Source organism: Trichomycterus rosablanca, chromosome 13 (genome assembly GCF_030014385.1).
Source record: "Trichomycterus rosablanca isolate fTriRos1 chromosome 13, fTriRos1.hap1, whole genome shotgun sequence".
NCBI classification, from domain to species: Eukaryota; Metazoa; Chordata; class Actinopteri; order Siluriformes; family Trichomycteridae; genus Trichomycterus; species Trichomycterus rosablanca.
The window spans coordinates 10,727,418-10,747,986 of record NC_086000.1 but is presented as its reverse complement, the minus strand read 5'-3'; the positions used below and the strand labels follow the sequence as shown (position 1 = coordinate 10,747,986).

The 20,569-nt window shown below is 38.0% G+C and overlaps 1 protein-coding gene across 5 annotated transcripts in view; it reads left to right on the top strand.

The window, feature by feature from the left end:
• evla (Enah/Vasp-like a) overlaps positions 1 to 20,569 on the top strand; it is an 82,777-nt gene that overhangs the window by 33,404 nt on the left and 28,804 nt on the right. For all 5 annotated transcript variants that reach the window (XM_063007127.1, XM_063007126.1, XM_063007124.1 and 2 more), the window contains exons 2-3: positions 9,702 to 9,870; positions 13,300 to 13,477. In XM_063007127.1, coding sequence (XP_062863197.1) covers positions 9,702 to 9,870; positions 13,300 to 13,477 — 347 coding nt within the window. The remainder of the gene's footprint in view (positions 1 to 9,701; positions 9,871 to 13,299; positions 13,478 to 20,569) is intronic.

Genomic DNA, 20,569 nt, shown 5'->3' with positions numbered 1-20,569 from the left:
AAGTATGTGAAGACTTGACCATACGTTTACCCACCCCCTCTTTGTGGCTAACAGTCAAAAAAGTATTTGGGAGGTCAGGCACTCATCTACAATGAGCTGACCTGGCTCTGAATCGACGTTCCAGTTCAACCCAATGGTGTCTGTGGGGTCAAGTTCAGGGCTCTGTGCAGTCAGCTAAAGCCACCTCACAAAGTCTTCAAATTATTTCTTAATAGACCTTGCTTTGTGCACAAAAGTGAAAGCATATAATTTATTTTATATTATTGGTTTTATATACAGGTGGCATGGTGGCTCGTGGGTAGCACTGTCGCCTCACAGCAAGAAGGTCCTGGGTTAAATCCCCAGGCGGGGCGGTCCGGGTCCTTTCTGTGCGGAGTTTGCATGTTCTACCCGTGTCTGCGTGGGTTTCTTCCGGGAGCTCCGGTTTCCTCCCACAGTCCAAAAACATGCAGTCAGGTTAATTGAAGACACTGAATTGCCCTATAGGTGAATGGGTGTCTGTATGTGTGTCTGCCCTGTGATGGACTGGCGCCCTGTCCAGGGTGTTACTGTGTGCCTTGGGCTGGGCTTCAGCCCCCCCCGACCCTAATTGGATAAGCGGTTCAAGAAAGTGAGTGAGAGTATGAGGGGGTCCACTTACTCTCGGCCAAGTAGTGCACTTTTCTTGTTGGTATAGCTAGTTAGAATACTATTTTTACGAATTAAAAAAATAATACTATAGTGGTATAATGTTTGTATTATAAGTAGAAGTAGAATTGTGGTTTATAATTGGTATTTATCAAAAAAATGATAAAATTTTTGTCTCCACTTACAGTGGGGGAAATAAGTATTTGATCCCCTGCTGATTTTGTAAGTTTACCCCCCTTACAAAGACTTGAACAGTCTATAATTTTTATGGAAGGTTTATTTTAACAGACAGAGACAGAATATCAACAAAAAATCCAGAAAAAAAACATTAAATAAAAGTTATAAATTAATTTGTATTTAATTAAGGGAAATAAGTATTTGATCCCCTACCAACCAGCAAGAATTACAGTCAATACAATACAAGATCACAGTCAATCACCCTCACTCTGGAGCTCCATGCAAGATCTCACCTGGTGGGGTAAGAATGATTCTGAGAAAGGTGAGGTCAGTCCAGAATTACACGGGAGGAGCTTGTCAATGATCTCAAGGGAGCTGGGAGCACAGTCACCAAGAAAACCATTAGTAACACACTTCGCCGTAATGGATTGAGATCCTGCAGTGCCCGCAAAGTCCCTTTGCTCAAGAAGGCTCATGTACAGGCCCGTCTGAAGTTTGCCAGTGAACACCTGAATGATTCAGAGAAAGCTTGTGAGAATGTGATATGGTCAGATGAGACCAAAATTGAGCTCTTTGGCATCAACTCCACTCGCCGTGTTTGGAGGCAAAGAAATGCCCGGTGGGGATGGTGTTCTTGGGGTCATATCCAGCATTTCTCTGCACCCAGCTCCCTTGAGATCATTGACAAGCTCCTCCCGTGTAATTCTGGACTGACCTCACCTTTCTCAGAATCATTCTTACCCCACGAGGTGAGATCTTGCATGGAGCTAAAGAGTGAGGGTGATTGACTGTGATCTTGTATTTCTTCCATTTTCGAATGATCGCACCAAGAGTGGTCTCTTTCTCACCAAGCTTCTTGCTGATGGTCTTGTAGCCCATTCCAGCCTTGTGCAGGTCTACAATCTTGTCCCTGACGTCCTTTGATAGCTCTTTGGTCTTGCCCATGGTGGTCGAGAGATTTGAACAGAAGAAACTGATTCTGTGACAGGAGTCTTTTATACAGGGACAGGACTAATTTGTGTGCCTCATGGGCACATAACCGGTCTGTGGGGGTCAGAATTCTTGCTGGTTGGTAGGGGATCAAATACTTATTTCCCTTAATTAAATACAAATTAATTTATAACTTTTATTTAATGTTTTTTTTCTGGATTTTTTTGTTGATATTCTGTCTCTCTCTGTTAAAATAAACCTTCCATAAAAATTATAGACTGTTCAAGTCTTTGTAAGGGGGTAAACTTACAAAATCAGCAGGGGATCAAATACTTATTTCCCCCACTGTATATATCACAAAGCACGTTGAGGAAGCAATAATAGCTTTATGTCTATTAAAGTAGTTTCTGAAAGCTAAAAGCTGTCAGGTTACAGCATGTGATGATTGAGTTGTTGAATGAAAGATGATATGTATTTTATTTCATAGCTGAAGTGAAACCTTGAGGGCAGAGAGGAAGCCAGCTGTACTGTCTCCTGAACTCAAAGGAGATATTCCAGAAATAGACTTCATTGTAAGTCGAGCAGACTGCTGAACAGCAGAATGAGGATCTGAGAGTTGTGATGGAAAGATGATGTTCCAACCATAAAATGTCTTCTTGTTTCAGTCACATCCAGAATACAGAAAATTGCTTCTTTTTTTTATATCAGGCCTCAAAGCTGCTCTTTTGTTCCTTCATGCACTTCACAAATTTAGGTTTCAGGACAACCTGGGTTTGATCTTAACCTCTTTTCACTGCCTGCGAAGAGTTTGCATTGTTCTCTCCATGTCTGTGTGGGTTTCTGCTGGATGCTACGATGTGCTCCCACTTGTCAAAAACATGCAGAAGATTGGCTGTTCTCTGTCACTCCTTGAAGTAAATATGTGAATAAATGTGTAATGTATGTTGCTTTGTGATGGATCTGCATCATGTCCTGGGTGTGTTACTACCTTGGGATCAAACAACTAAAAAATTAATAAATATTATTAATATATTAATATTTTCTTTAAGTTCATGTTTATACAATGGTACATTTTGCAGTTGAGGTGGGTATATTGCCGCTCACGCCTCCTCCGACCCACGTGCAGCCCTTAGCGGAACTCTTTTTCACCCATGCATTCTGAACAGGCGCCTCTCTATCTGCCAATCAGGGTCCTTACACAGCGTTTGAAGACCCCACCCACATAGTCCGGTCATCCCACCCTAGCAGAGACGTGCCTGCTGCAGGCACTGCCAATTATGTCCGCTGAATGGCGTCCAGCCGACCGGTGGCAACGCTGAGTTTCGAACCGAGGAGTTCAGAATCTCAGCACTGGTGTGCTAGCGGAATATCCCGCTGCACCACCTGGGCGCCTTTATTTTTTTATTATATATATTTTTTAGTTTTTTACTATCCATAGACATGACTGGAAAATCTGTTTCAACAGTCATTGATATAAAAACAGTTTATACGGCATGATTATATTGGGTGTTTCTGATATGGAAATGGGTGTGACAGTGGTTTTGATGAATGTGGTAGTGGTTCTAATTGAGATTGGTGTGAAAGCAGTTATGATAATGATAGAGGTAATCATAGTTTTGCTGAAAGAGATATGAAAATGGAGGCGGTATTAATTTTGATGATGATGGAATTCCAAGGGTTTTTGATGAAATGGATGCGGTAGTGGTTCTGATGGAAGTGGTATTAATTAAAAAAAAAGGGGTTTAAATAGAGTTGTGGTAGTTCTGATGGATATGGCTGTTGTAATATATCTAATAAAGAAATGTGTGGTAGTGGTTCTGATGGAGGTATATGTGGTAGTACAAAAGAACATTTCTCTATGCAAGACTGCAAATAATTTAGGTCTTTCACTATTTACAGTAAATAACAAAAGGTAATGATTCATGTAATCTGGAGAAATCTCAGTCCATGTAGGGCAAGAAACCACTTTTTAATGAGTGTGACCTTCAAACCCTCAGACAACATGCATGAGAACAAGTAATGCTTCTGTGATAAATATATAAACTTCAGAAAACTTAACATAGTCCAGTTTTGCATCAAGAAATGCAATCTGAAACTACAGTATATTGACATTATATTGAAGCTATTGTTATAACTCAAAGAGAAAGCCAAACATCAATGTTACGCAAAGACGCCACTGAGAGTTCTCTTGGCCGAAAGACATGCTCAGGTCAGATGATTTAACATTTCAGCTTGTTAGTGAGCAAAAAAGATATTGAGTTATCAATATCATCCAGACTGGTATTAGCAAAAGGTGCAAAAGACAACATCTGCCATGGTAAATGTAAATTACATATTTGTAAAGATATTTAAATTTTAGAGAGACATGCTGACATGATCAAGGCAATGTGTTTTCCTGGAAAGTCTAGTTTTTTTTTTTAGCCATACAGGATGTCAGGACGTCCAACAGGCATAATTGCCTGCTGGGAAGGAAGGCTGACGGGTTTCATTGCCACCACAGAAATGCAACTTGTTATGTCTGGTGGAGGAGTGGTTAATAATTCATGAGTGGTTGATGATTCATAGAGAGCATGGCAATACTACGTGTAAAGTGGCCTTCGACTGCACATGTACCACAAGTGGCAGGGTATTGCAATTGAGAATGGATACATGTATATTGGGGAAAATTGTAAAATGAAAAAGGTTGTGTTCTTGAAGTATATATATATATATATATATATATATATATATATATATATATATATGTATATGTATACGTGTATATATTAGGGCTGTCAAACGATTAAAATTTTTAATCGCGATTAATCTCAGAATTTCATATAGTTAATCGCGATTAATCGCATTAAATAAAATCTGTGTAAATGTTATAGAAAACAAGGTTTTTTAAGTGAAATGTGAAAAGTGGACATTTCTACACGAAGTGAGTGTGTTTTGACCCTTTTGGGGCTTCCATAGTTCATGGACTAGCGTGCTTGACTCCGGTATTCAGTGCCGTAACAGATTAAGTTAATAAAGTGTTTTGCTCCCGATTACTTGTGAATATACCGTGTATTTATTTCTTTATTATGCAAGTGCATCCCTACGACGCTCAGTTATATTATTTTAACAAACCGCAAATGAACAACGGTGGCAAGTCCGACATTAAAACGTTGGTTCCACCAGTCAAGTCTCAACATGAACTAGAATCTGCGTTAATGGCACTATTTTTTTTAATCGCGTTAAATTAAGATTGCGTTAATGCGTTATTATCGCGTTAACTTCGACAGCCCTAATATATATATATACAGTATATATATATATATATATATATATATATATATATATATACTAGGGCTGTCGAAGTTAACGCGATAATAACGCATTAACGCAATCTCAATTTAACGCGATTAAAAAAAATAGTGCCATTACCGCAATTTCTAGTTCATGTTGAGACTTGACTGGTAGAACAAACGTTTTAATGTCGGACTTGCCACCGTTTTTCATTTGCGGTTTGTTAACAAAATGTAAAAGAGCGTCGTAGCATTTGCACTTGCATAATAAAGAAATAAATACACGCTATATTCACAAGTTGTCGGGAGCAGAACACTTTATTAACTTATTCTGTTACGGTAAAGAATACCGGACAGCTGAGTCAAGCACGTTAGTCCATGAACTATGGAAGCCCCAAAGGGTCAAAACACACTCACTTCGTGTAGAAACGTCCATCAAACCATTGGATAGTATTACTGCCTAGTATGTGAGTGAATAAAACTCCCTTACAGTTTTCTCTTGTCCCAGCAGTTTTTAACATCAGTACATTTAGCATAAAATGTGTTCACCATTTTAATTGTAACATTTCACTTAAAAATCCTTGTTTTCTATAACATTTACACAGATTTTTTTTCATGCGATTAATCGCGATTAACTATATGAAATTCTGAGATTAATCGCGATAACCGTTTGACCGTTTGACAGCCCTAATATATATATATATATATATATATATATATACAGTGTATCACAAAAGTGAGTACACCCCTCACATTTCTGCAGATATTTAAGTATATCTTTTCATGGGACAACACTGACAAAATGACACTTTGACACAATGAAAAGTAGTCTGTGTGCAGCTTATATAACAGTGTAAATTTATTCTTCCCTCAAAATAACTCAATATACAGCCATTAATGTCTAAACCACCGGCAACAAAAGTGAGTACACCCCTAAGAGACTACACCCCTAAATGTCAAAATTGAGCACTGCTTGTCATTTTCCCTCCAAAATGTCATGTGATTTGTTAGTGTTACTAGGTCTCAGGTGTGCATAGGGAGCAGGTGTGTTCAATTTAGTAGTACAGCTCTCACACTCTCTCATACTGGTCACTGAAAGTTCCAACATGGCACCTCATGGCAAAGAACTCTCTGAGGACCTTAAAAGATGAATTGTTGCGCTACATGAAGATGGCCAAGGCTACAAGAAGATTGCCAACACCCTGAAACTGAGCTGCAGCACAGTGGCCAAGATCATCCAGCGTTTTAAAAGAGCAGGGTCCACTCAGAACAGACCTCGCGTTGGTCGTCCAAAGAAGCTGAGTGCACGTGCTCAGCGTCACATCCAACTGCTGTCTTTGAAAGATAGACGCAGGAGTGCTGTCAGCATTGCTGCAGAGATTGAAAAGGTGGGGGGTCAGCCTGTCAGTGCTCAGACCATACGCCGCACACTACATCAAATTGGTCTGCATGGCTGTCACCCCAGAAGGAAGCCTCTTCTGAAGTCTCTACACAAGAAAGCCCGCAAACAGTTTGCTGAAGACATGTCAACAAAGGACATGGATTACTGGAACCATGTCCTATGGTCTGATGAGACCAAGATTAATTTGTTTGGTTCAGGTGGTCTCAAGCATGTGTGGCGGCAATCAGGTGAGGAGTACAAAGATAAGTGTGTCATGCCTACAGTCAAGCATGGTGGTGGGAATGCCATGGTCTGGGGCTGCATGAGTGCAGCAGGTGTTGGGGAGTTACATTTCATTGAGGGACACATGAACTCCAATATGTACTGTGGAATACTGAAGCAGAGCATGATCCCCTCCCTCCGGAAACAGGGTCACAGGGCAGTGTTCCAGCATGATAATGACCCCAAACACACCTCTAAGACGACCACTGCTTTATTGAAGAGGCTGAGGGTAAAGGTGATGGACTGGCCAAGCATGTCTCCAGACCTAAACCCAATAGAACATCTTTGGGGCATCCTCAAGCGGAAGGTGGAGGAGCGCAAAGTCTCGAATATCAGCCAGCTCCGTGATGTCGTCATGGAGGAGTGGAAAAGCATTCCAGTGGCAACCTGTGAAGCTCTGGTAAACTCCATGCCCAGGAGAGTTAAGGCAGTTCTGGGAAATAATGGTGGCCACACAAAATATTGACACTTCAAGAACTTTCACTAAGGGGTGTACTCACTTTTGTTGCCGGTGGTTTAGACATTAATGGCTGTATATTGAGTTATTTTGAGGGAAGAATAAATTTACACTGTTATATAAGCTGCACACAGACTACTTTTCATTGTGTCAAAGTGTCATTTTGTCAGTGTTGTCCCATGAAAAGATATATTTAAATATCTGCAGAAATGTGAGGGGTGTACTCACTTTTGTGATACACTGTATATATATATATATATATATATATATATATATATATATATATATATATAAATCTAGGACTTGTAGATGATAAATTCCAAGCAAATTATGGGTCTGGGAAAGTGCATTGGAGGATTCACTTGCTGTTGGGCTAGTGTATTGGGCTATACGTATTACATTTGTGTATCCTGTCATAAGATTTAAACCCACAGCCACTACACAGATGTGCCTCACACTAAAACAAAATCTCACTTTCCTGTTTTTTCTTTGCTAATCGAACACCTTGTCAACATACGGACAAAATACTACTATTTAAAGCAGTCGAGAGTCTCCTGGCTTTAATTTAACCATGGCTGCTTATCAGCTTAGCTGCTAGGCTTCCTAGTTGCTACTGTATAATTAGCATAAATTACTACCACACCCCTTACATAGTGCTTTTTACTGGTGTGTATGCATGTTTTTTATGTACATGGTTCCACTCCTCCCTCAGAGTGACTTTAAAATGGAACAATGAAGAAGAACCCAGTGAGTCTAAGGTATTTAATTGGTCAGGAATTACTAGTAGTGATGAACAAATTAACAGAAAATGGATGCGCCTTTGAACATTGCAAACAAATAGCTTTATAGTTGCCGCTAGCATGTCAGATACAAAGAGCAGGTTTGGTTACTGTGTGAACTTCGGGACTGGAGTCCACATGTATGTAGATTCTGAACTCTAAAATCAGTATTATATAAATATTAAAAATAGGGATGTCCCAATCCGATCTCAAAGATCGGAATCGGGGCTGATCAAGGCATTTTTTAACTGATCGGTATCGGGTTTACTAAGGCCGATCCTTCGTTTTACGTGAGCATGTCCGCTGTGTGGAAATACTTTAAATTGGAAAGTTAAACAAGTCCAACAGTGAAGTGTAATGTCTGCAATGCGAGCGTTTCACGAGGCGGTAGGAGCAGAGCTGCGTTCATTACTGTAGAATTTTACTATTTATATGGTGCGCGAGTCAAGGATCACTCCGGTTTACAAAACAATAACTTTTAATCCGAGTATGAAAACTTCAGGACCATAACATACAGCTTTTACAAGTTTACGTGTTACAAGACTGAACGACATCTCAGTATCAAGCACTCTGATTGGCTTAGTTATGTAACCGAGCGTCGTAGTGATGCACTTGCTTAATAAAGAAATAAATACACAGTATATTCACAAATTGTCGGGAGCATAACACTTTATTAACTTCTTCTGTTACTGTACCGAATAGCGGACAGCTAGAGTCATCGTGTTAGCCAAGCACGCTATTCCATGCACTATGGAAGCCCCAAAGGGTCAAAACACACTTCGCGTAGAAACGTCCATCAAACCATTGTCACAATACAACCACAGAAAAGTTTGTTACAGTTACAACACGCATACAAGTACGGTGGCTCATAAGAAACAAACCAGATATCATTTAACCAAACGATCTACAATTACTACCAATTTGATACGGCACCTAAAAATTAATTTAACACTCAGTCGAATACAGCGAGTTTATTATTATATGATGAGAAGAGGAACCGGCTGTCTGCTAACACGGCAGGGATGCTGATTTTCCTCAAAAAGAACCTTCACTTCATTTTGAAGTGAGAGTAAGAGTATGGATAACAGTGAGAGAAAGGACAACTGTAGCAGCTTAAATCAAAGCACTTTAAGAACTGGCTTTCCTTCATAACAAAAGAGTGCCTTTCCATTTTATTTTGGTATTCAGGTTTTACTGTAATGCTGTTAATTAAGTTATTTGTTTTTTTTTTATATTCAAGTTAAGCTGCTACACCACTTTTGAGTGGAGATTTCTGTTCATTTTAGTGTATCACTGCATTAAACTAAATTGTGTTCTTTGAATGTAAAGTTCAAAGTGAAACTGTAATTATCTCACTTATTTTGAGTGTTCTAGTTTTACTACCACAATGCTGCACTAAGTTTGTTTACTTTTATTTTGTAAAAATAAAAGAACATTAAGCAATAGCTTGGATGCAGGCAAATTTTTCCTAAAGCACTGCAGAGCTATTCAGTTGTTAAACATATACATTGGATTAATTTGAATAACTGTAATGTACTTGAAGTGTGCACTGTGTGAACAGTATTATCTAGTTCTTATGTAGACAATATCTAGAAAATACAAGTATCGGTTTGAGACTCGGTATCGGATCGGGATCAAAATTAATGATCGGGATCGGGAACAAAAAAACGTGATCGGGACATCCCTAATTAAAAACATTAGTTGTAAACATAGTTGTGCATAGTATTGATTTCTAAGTATGTTCTAACATAATATGACTCTAAGCAGCAAAACTAACTTCTCCCAACCTCCCCTCACAGTGAACAGAGCATTTGCCAGGCCCGGGCCTCTGTGATGATCTACGATGACACCAGTAAGAAGTGGGTGCCCATCAAGCCAGGCCAACAGGGCTTCAGTCGCATCAACATCTACCACAACACTGCAAACAACACCTTCCGTGTGGTGGGGGTCAAACTGCAGGACCAGCAGGTAAGACGCAAATGTCAATAAATATAAATTAATAAGGTTTATAGTGGGAACAGTTTTTGAAAGCCCTTAAGACTTTTGGGCTATTATTTTGCTAAATTTGCTCCACAGAAATGTAATAGACTAATTGCTAGTTTTTAATGACTTGACAGGTATAGTTAGCCCATTTGCGCAGTCTATCAGTATGGTACATACTACTCACAGAAAATCATAAAATGTGGCTGCTCAGGTGGCGCAGTGGTAAAACACACGCTGAGCACCAGAGCACCTGAATACCTGCCGGCTGGGCTGAGCAGCCACATGAACAATGATTGGCCTGTTGTTCAGATAGGGGTGGGATATAGCCGGATAGGGTCTCTCTCATAACTAATGCGACCTCATATGTTAGGATTTAAGCACCTAAATGTCAATGCTGGAAGGAGAATATGACTTCAAACAAAAATACAAATCCAACAGCCTAATAAGACCAAAAACCATATATAGGATTAACATACATTTTGCATTAACATAATCACTTATAAAGAGACTAGTGGGGATAAACAGAATGTAAAAATCCTAACAACACTTCTGCAACTAACATACCATATCACCACCATGCCATTTCCTTTTGGAGAGTGGTCCAATGCATAAACAAGACAAGGTAAATAGGAACCTTATGGGGGTACCTTTCAATTGATGGGTCAGTTAAAGGAGTAACAGATGGGCTACAATCAAGACCTAAATACAACCAAAGTGAATGTACAGTGGATTCAGAAAGTATTCAGACACCTTGCTTTTTCTAAAGTTTAACATGTTGTAGATTTGATTAAAACATTTGTGTAACTGTTATTTTTACTCAACAATATGCATTTATTTAACATGTTTATTTACAAAATAATTACAAAAAATAAAAAAATTGTTTTCTAAACCATTCAGAGCCTTTATTTAATACTTTTTATTTAATACCTTTTGGTAGCAATTACAACTGTCTACTGTTATAAGCTTTGTTCACTTGGATTTGGGCAGTTTATCCTAGATAAGATTGGTGGCAACCATCTATGAACTGCCAACTTCAGATCTCTCTACAGGTGTTTGACTGGGTTTAAGTTTGGACATTGGCTGGGCCACTCAGTGATACACCAGATATCTATCAAAATTTGAGTAAAAGCAGTTAAAAGACCGCCATTATTTATTAGTATTTAGTAGTAAACTAATGAATTGCTTTATTTCTGAGCACTGATAAAGGAATTTGCCAAGGTAATTGCCATTGTTTTTGAAGATGATAAAACAGTCAAAAGAGAAAAGTACAATTACTGATTATTATGGTTAAAAATTAAAAACATTATTTTATTTTCATAGTTTATCACAGTTTTATTCTGGTCAGGGTCACGGTGGGTCCGGTTTCTCTGGAATCACTGGCTCAATGCAGTAACACACCCCAGACAGGATGCCATTCCATCGTGGGGTCTTGGCCACAGAACCACCCACACACTCAGACATAGCTAATCATGTCAGTATGTAGACACTCGACTGTCTGATTGCACCACTGGGAATTCAAACCCTAAATCAAAGCGGTAAAGGGCTAGCATAAATACCACTGCACCAATAGAGCACCTGTTTTACTTTTAGTTTGTTCTTTGTTATTTTAGTGCATTAGAATTATGATATAAGATGCATATGTAATACAATTTGTACAACATGCTGTTCAAAAAGTTTGAAAGTTCATGTCATTTTAAACCTTGATTACTTGTGGGTCTTTAACAAAATAGCAAAGAGCATAACAAAAAAAACAGTAGAGACGAACACAAGTTCTAGTCGTTATATCTAAGGTTTAATTATGTGCCCAGGTGACTCTGCTAGAATACCAGTGCTGGGATTCTGAACTCCAAGTTTAAATCTCAGCTCTGCTACCAGGTGGCTGAACGCTCCCCCAGCAGGCACTATTAGCAGTACCTGCAGCAGACAAAATTGGCCACCTGTCTGCTGGCTGGGAAAAGACCAGACTAAAAAGGGGGTGGAGTCTTCAACACGGTCCCTGTTAGTAGCCCAAGGCGTCTGTACAGAAGTGGAGATATGCAGAGATCAGTGTGTGATTGTTTGTGCACTAGACTGGTCTCACACACTAACCCATTAAAGTATGAGCAAATAAGAAGGGGTTGGTGTACTGCCCACTCCAACCCTATGGGCGCCAACTCTAAGGGCCCATATTGGCCCATTCACCAACACTATGGGTGAATAAGAAGGGGTCACTGAATATATTTATACAGTATATACACACATATACACAAACACACACATAGATAGATAGACAGACAGATAGACAGACAGAGAGAGATATAGATTTATAGATAGGCAGGCAGACAGACAGACAGATAGATAGATAGACAGACAGACATTCAGATTTATAGATAGATAGACACAGACAGACAGATATTTTTTTTTTTTTACATTTTCAGCATTTAGCAGACGCTTTTATCCAAAGCGACTTACAGTACTGTGACACTATACAATCTAAGCAATTGAGGGTTAAGGGCCTTGCTCAAGGGCCCAACAGCAACCTGGCAGTGGTGGGGTTTGAACCGGCAACCTTCTGATTACTGGACCAGCACCTTAACCACTAGGCTACAGCTGCTATATATTCAGATATATAGACAGATAGACAGATATACAGACAGACATAGACAGATAGATAGATATTCAGATTTATAGATAGATAGATAGATAGATAGATAGATAGATAGATAGATAGATAGATAGATAGATAGATAGATAGATAGATAGATATTCAGATTTATAGATAGATAGATAGATAGATAGATAGATAGACAGACAGACAGACAGACAGACAGACAGACAGACAGACAGACATATAGATAGATAGAGACAGACAGACAGACAGATATTCAGATTTATAGATAGATAGATAGATAGATAGATAGATAGATAGATAGATAGATAGACAGACAGACAGACAGACAGACAGACAGATAGATAGATAGATAGATAGATAGAGACAGACAGACAGATATTCAGATTGATAGATAGATAGATAGATAGATAGATAGATAGATAGATAGATAGATAGACAGACAGACAGACAGACAGACAGACAGACAGACAGACAGACAGACAGATAGATAGAGACAGACAGACAGATATTCAGACAGATAGATAGATAGATAGATAGATAGATAGATAGATAGATAGATAGATAGATAGATAGATAGATAGGTAGGTAGAGACAGACAGACAGACAGATATTCAGATTTATAGATAGATAGATAGATAGATAGATAGATAGATAGATAGATAGATAGATAGATAGATAGATAGATAGATAATATTTATATTATAATTTTATATATAATATTTATATATTTAATTAAGATTTAATTAGATAGACAGTTGGAATTATTTTGACCTAGTGTTTACTTGTTACCTGTTTTTCTGCAGGTTGTGATAAATTACTCAATAGTGAAGGGTCTGAAATATAACCAGGCCACCCCGACGTTCCACCAGTGGCGTGATGCCAGGCAAGTCTATGGACTGAACTTTGCCAGTAAAGAGGAGGCCACTACGTTCTCGACTGCCATGCTTTTCGCCCTCAATGTGCTTAGCTCACAGGATGCAGGTGAGAGATGCTGACACTAAAATTCAGTAAATTAAATTATCACGTAATGGAATTCTATCCATTGCTTGTTCAGACTGTTATTTTGTGGTTTCTACAGACTTCTGTGTTTTTGTCTTTTGCTACAAATGAACACTTGTTAGCCTGAAGGGTGTGACACTCAAACCTAATTGAATTATCTGTTACTCTACTGTAGCACTTGCTATTGAGCCAAAGGGCAGTGCACTGAAAGATCTCATCCATAATAAACATTTATTTCAGAAGCTGTTGCAGGTGGAGAATTTACATGCAGTCACTTACTTAAGAACGGCACATGAGCTTCTCTAGTTTCAGTCTGGTGCTACTTAAAGCTTATGGGGTGGAGGTCAAGTGACAGCTTCCCATTGGTGGCTAACTTGGCTAAAATATCCATGGAGCCGACTTGTCGCGAAGCACCAATCTTACGTGTTCTCTTGCTTTTTTTGGGTCTGGAACTGGAGATGAGTTCCCACCTTGGCATGCATAGAAGAGAAGAGTTGTGTCTGAGTACGATTGCTTAACCTGTGGGATATGGATTTGTATATCTAACCCTTACTGATAATAAAAACAACTGTTTATAACAAACTTCTAAAAGAGGAGCATTAATTGTGGTGCTATGCTTGGACCAGCATTTTCGCCCGGGCCGGCACGACGGGTGAGCTCCACTGTTATAAAACTCAACAGTAAGTATAACTGAACAGAATGATTAACTGATGTTTTTGCTTTGTAAAAGACTGTAAACTGCATAATTTCAGCAGTGTGATGTGTTGGCGATAAGGTGGTGTGACAAAGTTTGGGAAGCTGCTAAATGGATTCTGGTGCTAGTATTTGTTGTGACTATTGCTGTTAGAATCAAGAGGAAATTATCACATTTTATCTCATACATTTTACGATTCTATGTCCTTTCAGTATAAAAAATAATTTTGCTTACCACTAGGATGCTTAAGACTCATCTGTCGTACATACAGTAGACCCTTGAGTTATGAACGGTATACCATACGAACATTTCGGATTATGAACGATCTTTTTCAACTTAACGTACGAACAAATTTCGGATTACAAACAGAAATTCGCAAAACACGTGACGTCACGAACAAGTTGACTCCAACCGTCTCTCTCTCTCTATATATATATACACAGTGAGTGAACATTTGGACAATGGGCGGTGTTTTTCAGGTGTTTTCTTTATATTTTGTAAAATTCAATATTAAAATGGCCCCAAAGAAGGTGCAGAGGAAGCGTAGAAAAGCGTAGAAAAATGTTGTTGTATAATTACTCCTGCCAGTAGCTGTCACTGTGTATCAGACAGAGGAGACAGTGAGTGAGAGAGAAGAAGGAAGTCGCTGAGTAAAGTATTCTTTCTTAATGCAATTACACCTACAAATAAAGAAGGAAATAATAGAGAAATATGAGAGTTATTATTGTTTCTGGTAGATACATTTTATATAAAAAGAAGGAAATGTATTATGGTGTATGGTACAGCACACGTACTGTACTGAAATGGGGTGTGTTTTATGTACAGTACTGTACTACTGTGTATTGTTGTTTATTATTGTTTATTACAGTAATGTATATTCTATAATTTAAGATTTAAGGGAAAATATACTTGTATTTATAACAAAAAAGACCATTTAAGACATTAGAAAGGTTAGGTAAGGGAGGTCTGGGAGGTCTGGCATGGATTAATTCTATTTACATGATTTCTTATGGGAAAAATAGGTTTAACTAACGAACATTTTGACTTAAGAACAGCCCTTTGGAACCAATTAAATTCGTAAGTCAAGCGTCTACTGTGATAGAAAATGAAAGGGCTGATTTTGTTTTGTTTTATACATAACACATATTTAGTCCCCAATATTTAGGCTTTCTGAGGATTCTAAACATGAATAATACAAGTAGTGTGCATCCACAAAGGTGTCAAAAATGCCACAGATCAACAAACAGAACATCATATTAGACAAAGGGCACTTGATTAAAAACCTTACACATTTTGTTAAGCATGATTTCATTTGTTTAAAGCATAAAGTAACCTACCCCCTTTTGTTTTAATTTTGTTAACTTTATCTTGCTCAGTGTGGAAAAATACATCACATTGCAAGAAGTGTTACTTATGTGTCAACAATCAATACATACGTACATAAGCTCACACTTGCTCATGACTAACTACAAATCTGCAGCCTTTAAATTAAATCTAATTTATCTGGTTTTAAGAAAACCAGATAATACTGATAAACTTCATGTTCAAAACCTAATATCCAGATATTTTCTTAGTAAACTTATATGCAGTGTGGATAAATTAAAACACTGTGCTGATGAGCCTTATATCTATAAGAATTCTGTTGGAGCAAAAATATTTTAGCCTTTAATTTAAAACTTACCAATTTTATTTGTGCAGAGGACTAAATATTGAGAGCAAATGTAAAACATAAAAGGGAGGTCATGGTAGACAACCCAATAAATCCTGGCTGAGGAGAGGCAGGTTATGTTTGGTGTCTTTAAAAATATAATTAATTACTTGAAATAGACAATCATGAAAATAATAAATTATAATAAAAATTTCTGAAACTCTTTTCAAGAAGCACTTAAGTACAATAATAAGTACTAAGTACTGGTGTGTACATACATACTTACATACTTTACATATGGTTCCTAGTTTGTAATAATAATAATCATGATCATTCACGTAATACTTATCATAATTGTGTTAGTATTCCAGTTTGCCTTGAACAGTGACATTTACAGCAGTGCTCAATGTGTGATTATTCATTTACTTGCTGTTTATCTCCTAACAATGAAGTTTCAGCAACACAGAGAAAATATTAGTTTGTATGTGCATAAACAAAATGATGATTCAGAATACCACAAGTCAATAGTTTCTTCTATGTGAGGCATTAAAACCAGTACTAGTGGTTACTACACACTGTCTTGCCCAGGTCATGTAGTTAGATGATGTTGGATAGTGAGTAATACATATTTCCAACATTACGAGTGTGGAATGAGTGAAGTGTTTTGCATGGCATACACTATATTTTTTACTTTTGTTTTTCTGGTGCTTACTTACTTTGTGAGGATTCTACATTACAAAGCACCTGTAGTCTAAAGTTTCTACTTTGCTTCATTGAACCTAATGGTCTAAAGCAGGGGTGCCCACACTTTCGTGGCTTGAGATCTACTGTTTCAGTCGGCAGGTCACTGTGATCTACTTTTTAAAAAGGTTCGCCTCATCATTTTTCAAAAAAGCTTTGTAGCTTATTTTAATGATTTGCACTGAATGGTGTCAGCCGGGTTTATGTAGTTTGTACAACAGCTGCTGATGGCAGTTCTCAAGCAAGTTTCCAAGTGTTCATCAGTAAGCGTGGACCGATATTTAGACTTCATTGTTTTCATGTGGGAAAAGGCTGATTCACACAAGTAGGGTGATCCAAAAATGCTGTCAATTATGTGGCACATGTTTATGTTTGGATATTTTTGTTCTTAGCCAGCAAGTTTCAAAATAGTCCAGCAGAGGCCCTTAACTTCATATGAATGTCAGATTGTAGGGTTAACATTTCTTTTTGTTACATGAAACCTGAATATTCCCCGTCAGCTTCTTCCACGTATAAACGAAACAGTCGTCTTCGCAGTGGTCTTGCCCGAATCGAATTGTTTTTGGTTTTTTTGTGCTTCGTTGTGCACTCATCTTCACAAACAGTGTAGGCTACAAAAGGAAAAATGCAATCTGGCTACTTATGAATGACAACTTTCTAGATTAGCGATGCTTTAGGCGGGCTGAGGCGTAGCTGTGGTAACAAACCGCAAATTAAAGAAACAGTGGTGACATTTCATGTCAATCATGTTGACCTGTTTGAATGAGGTGAGATCTACCAGCGTGCACTGTGTGATTGACTGGTAAATTGCGATCGACGTATTGGGCACCCTTGGTCTAAAGTATTTTAGGATTCAGAAAAGGAAACATAAGGGAAGTAAAAATGCCGATGACTGACTGTTTTTCCTACTGTCTTTCTAGCTAAAGAAACTAACACAAGGTCTTCATACCACATTCATAAGCATTACGTAAATTTTTAAATAGCAAATCTAGAACATTTAGGAATCATTATGTCAGAATTGTGAGATAGAATGAAAAGGTTTAGGCAAAATAAGCAATAAACGTGAAGAAAGAGTTCTTGGCTATCATGTTGAGAATTCACACGGATTAATATGAAATTGTTGCCAGCTAAAAAATAAACATAATCCCAATTATATTCATACTCAGTTACCATTTATAACAATGTCATACACAGTATTCTTATATAATGTATAACTTCACAACACATCATCAGCTGGATGTTTTTCATGGCCTCTGAACAGAGTGGTGTTATCTTTTTTCTTTTGCATTTATACACAGTTATAGTTTACCACAAACCAGTGGTAAAGATGCCCCTGTCCCAATGTGTTTCAGCCATCAAATTAAGAAACAGAGGATATGTACAAAAACTGTCTCAACATGGGGCGCTGTTGGCTGGATATTTTTGGTTGGTGAACTATTCTCAGTCCAGCAGTGACAGTGAGGTGTTTAAAAACTCCATCAGCATTGCTGTGTCTGATCCACTCATACAAGCACAGCACACACTAACACACCACCACCATGTCAGTGTCACTGCAGTGCTGAGAATGATCCACCGCAAATTTAATGTTCAGACTTTCAGATTATTTAGCATTATTTTGTAAAAATGTAATTTTTATGAAACTGGTATTTTGATGTGTACCTGTATATAGGGTCTATATTGTGCCATGTAGGTTTATCTAGGAAGTATGAATGACTGAGATGATGTATGAGCAGGTGATAGATCCGCCTGCCATGACATACGAGGTTTTTCAGCTGCCTGCCATGTTACTTAGACAGATTAGGAAATGAGTCATCATCTCTCAAACAACATACACACTCTGTGTCATTCAGTAATGATTATATTATATACATGATATGTGTCTGAATATGTCAGCTGCTGTGTATACTTGCCTCTCCAGCCAAATTATCAGTCGTCTGTGTTGTTAGTGTTGCTAAATTTAGAGCATTTCACTGAGTTTACATTTTTCCAACTGAAAGATATTTTGTCAGACTTCTCCCTCATTAACTCAGATGATTACATAATAAAACCAGAACTCTATAAATATGTGTTTTTATAGACTGAGATCATGACAGACTATTTTCCAAATTTTTGCTTAACTGGATTAGAATACTCAGTCCGTAAACTGTTTAAATTTTGGGCATATTTGTGGGAGTAGGTCGTCATTACAGCAGTTTAGTGTGTGCAGAGAGTAAAATCTTCTGGACCCTGCAGCTTAATTATGCAATACTAATGTGCTAATACTATGTGCTTAAGAATAGGAGGTAATAGGCCATGAGCTTGTGTTGGTCACCCAGTTTCAAAAACCTGGGTATTAACATGGAGTTACCCTCTCTGCAGCTATGACAACATTTACTCAAACTAGAAGAGTCTGATTACTGGTAAATCCCACAAAAACAAGATTACTAAAGATAACAAGATTACTAGTTTGCGTTATCAAACTAAAGGTATGATAACGCTACAGAATTCAGTCACTCTATCAGACTTTGAAAAAAGAAAATCCACTTGAAACCAGACTGTAGCCATCAAGGTTCAAACTTAGTCGAAGGTCAGAATAAAATGCAGTACAGACTAAGCTATTAGCTAAGGCTACCAGCAAAATAATAGGAACAAAATAATTTGTAAAAAAAAAGTGCCGTGTAAATGCGATCAAAAGATGCTACACCGATTGGTTCATGGGGGGTTGGTTCATGTTCAGAACTCAACACCCTACGTGGAGAAATGTGGAACCTTAAATGTAATTAATGTAATTTCAAATTAACCATGAATAGCCGCTTTGTTCAGCGCTTGGCTTGAGCGGTGCAGTAAGACGTCATCAAAGTGCGACTGTGAGACAAATCTGCATTTGTGTGAAATAACCATCAAAATTCACTCTAAAAGCACCCACATGCATCTGTGTTTAGCTGGATTTTCCTCCTGTTTCACATTTGCTGAGAAATTGTAAGTATCAGCTTTTATTCGAGAGTCTAAAACACATCGTTAAAAAAAATTTTGATTGAATGTATTAAAAGAACGTCATAAAAACACCAAACCTCTCTTAATTATTACTGCTTATAACTTCTCTCCACTAATGAAATTCCTCACTCGTTTTGGTACAATAAGTCACGTTAAGCTTTGTGCATCGGCACAAATTCGTATTGGTTTTCGTATTCCAGTCATCTCCATGATTAAGAAGCATAAGGAAACAATAAAAAAGTAAAGGTAATTATTTCAAAAACAACCCCATTATTTTACATTAACCTAAAATATACAGTGGGGCCAAAAAGTATTTAGTCAGCCACTGATTGTGCAAGTTCTCCTACTTAGAAAGATGAGAGAGGTCTGCAATCATCATAGGTACACTTCAACTATAAGAGACAAAATGAGAAAAAAAAATCCAGGAAATCACATTGAAGGATTTTTAAAGAATTTATTTGTAAATTATGGTGGAAAATAAGTATTTGGTCAATAACAAAAGTTCAACTTAATACTTTGTAACATAACCTTTGTTGGCAATTACAGAGGTCAAACGTTTCCTGTAAGTCTTCACCAGGTTTGCACACACTGTAGCTGGTATTTTGGCCCATTCCTCCATGCAGATCTCCTCTAGAGCAGTGATGTTTTGGGGCTGTCACTGGGCAACACGGAGTTCACAAATTTTCTATTGGGTTGAGGTCTGGAGACCTTGAAATGCTTTTTAAGGAGCCACTCCTTCGTTGCCCGAGCGGTGTGTTTGGGATCATTGTCATGCTGGAAGACCCAGCCACGTTCCATCTTCAATGCTCTCACTGATGGAAGGAGGTTTTGGCTTAAAATCTCACGATACATGGCCCCGTTCATTCTTCCATTAACACGGATCAGTCCTCTTTGCAGAAAAACAGCCCTAAAGCATGATGTTTCCACCCCCATGCTTCACAGTAGGTATGGTGTTTACTCAGCATTCTTCTTCCTCCAAACACGACGAGTTGAGTTTTTACCAAAAAGTTCCATTTTG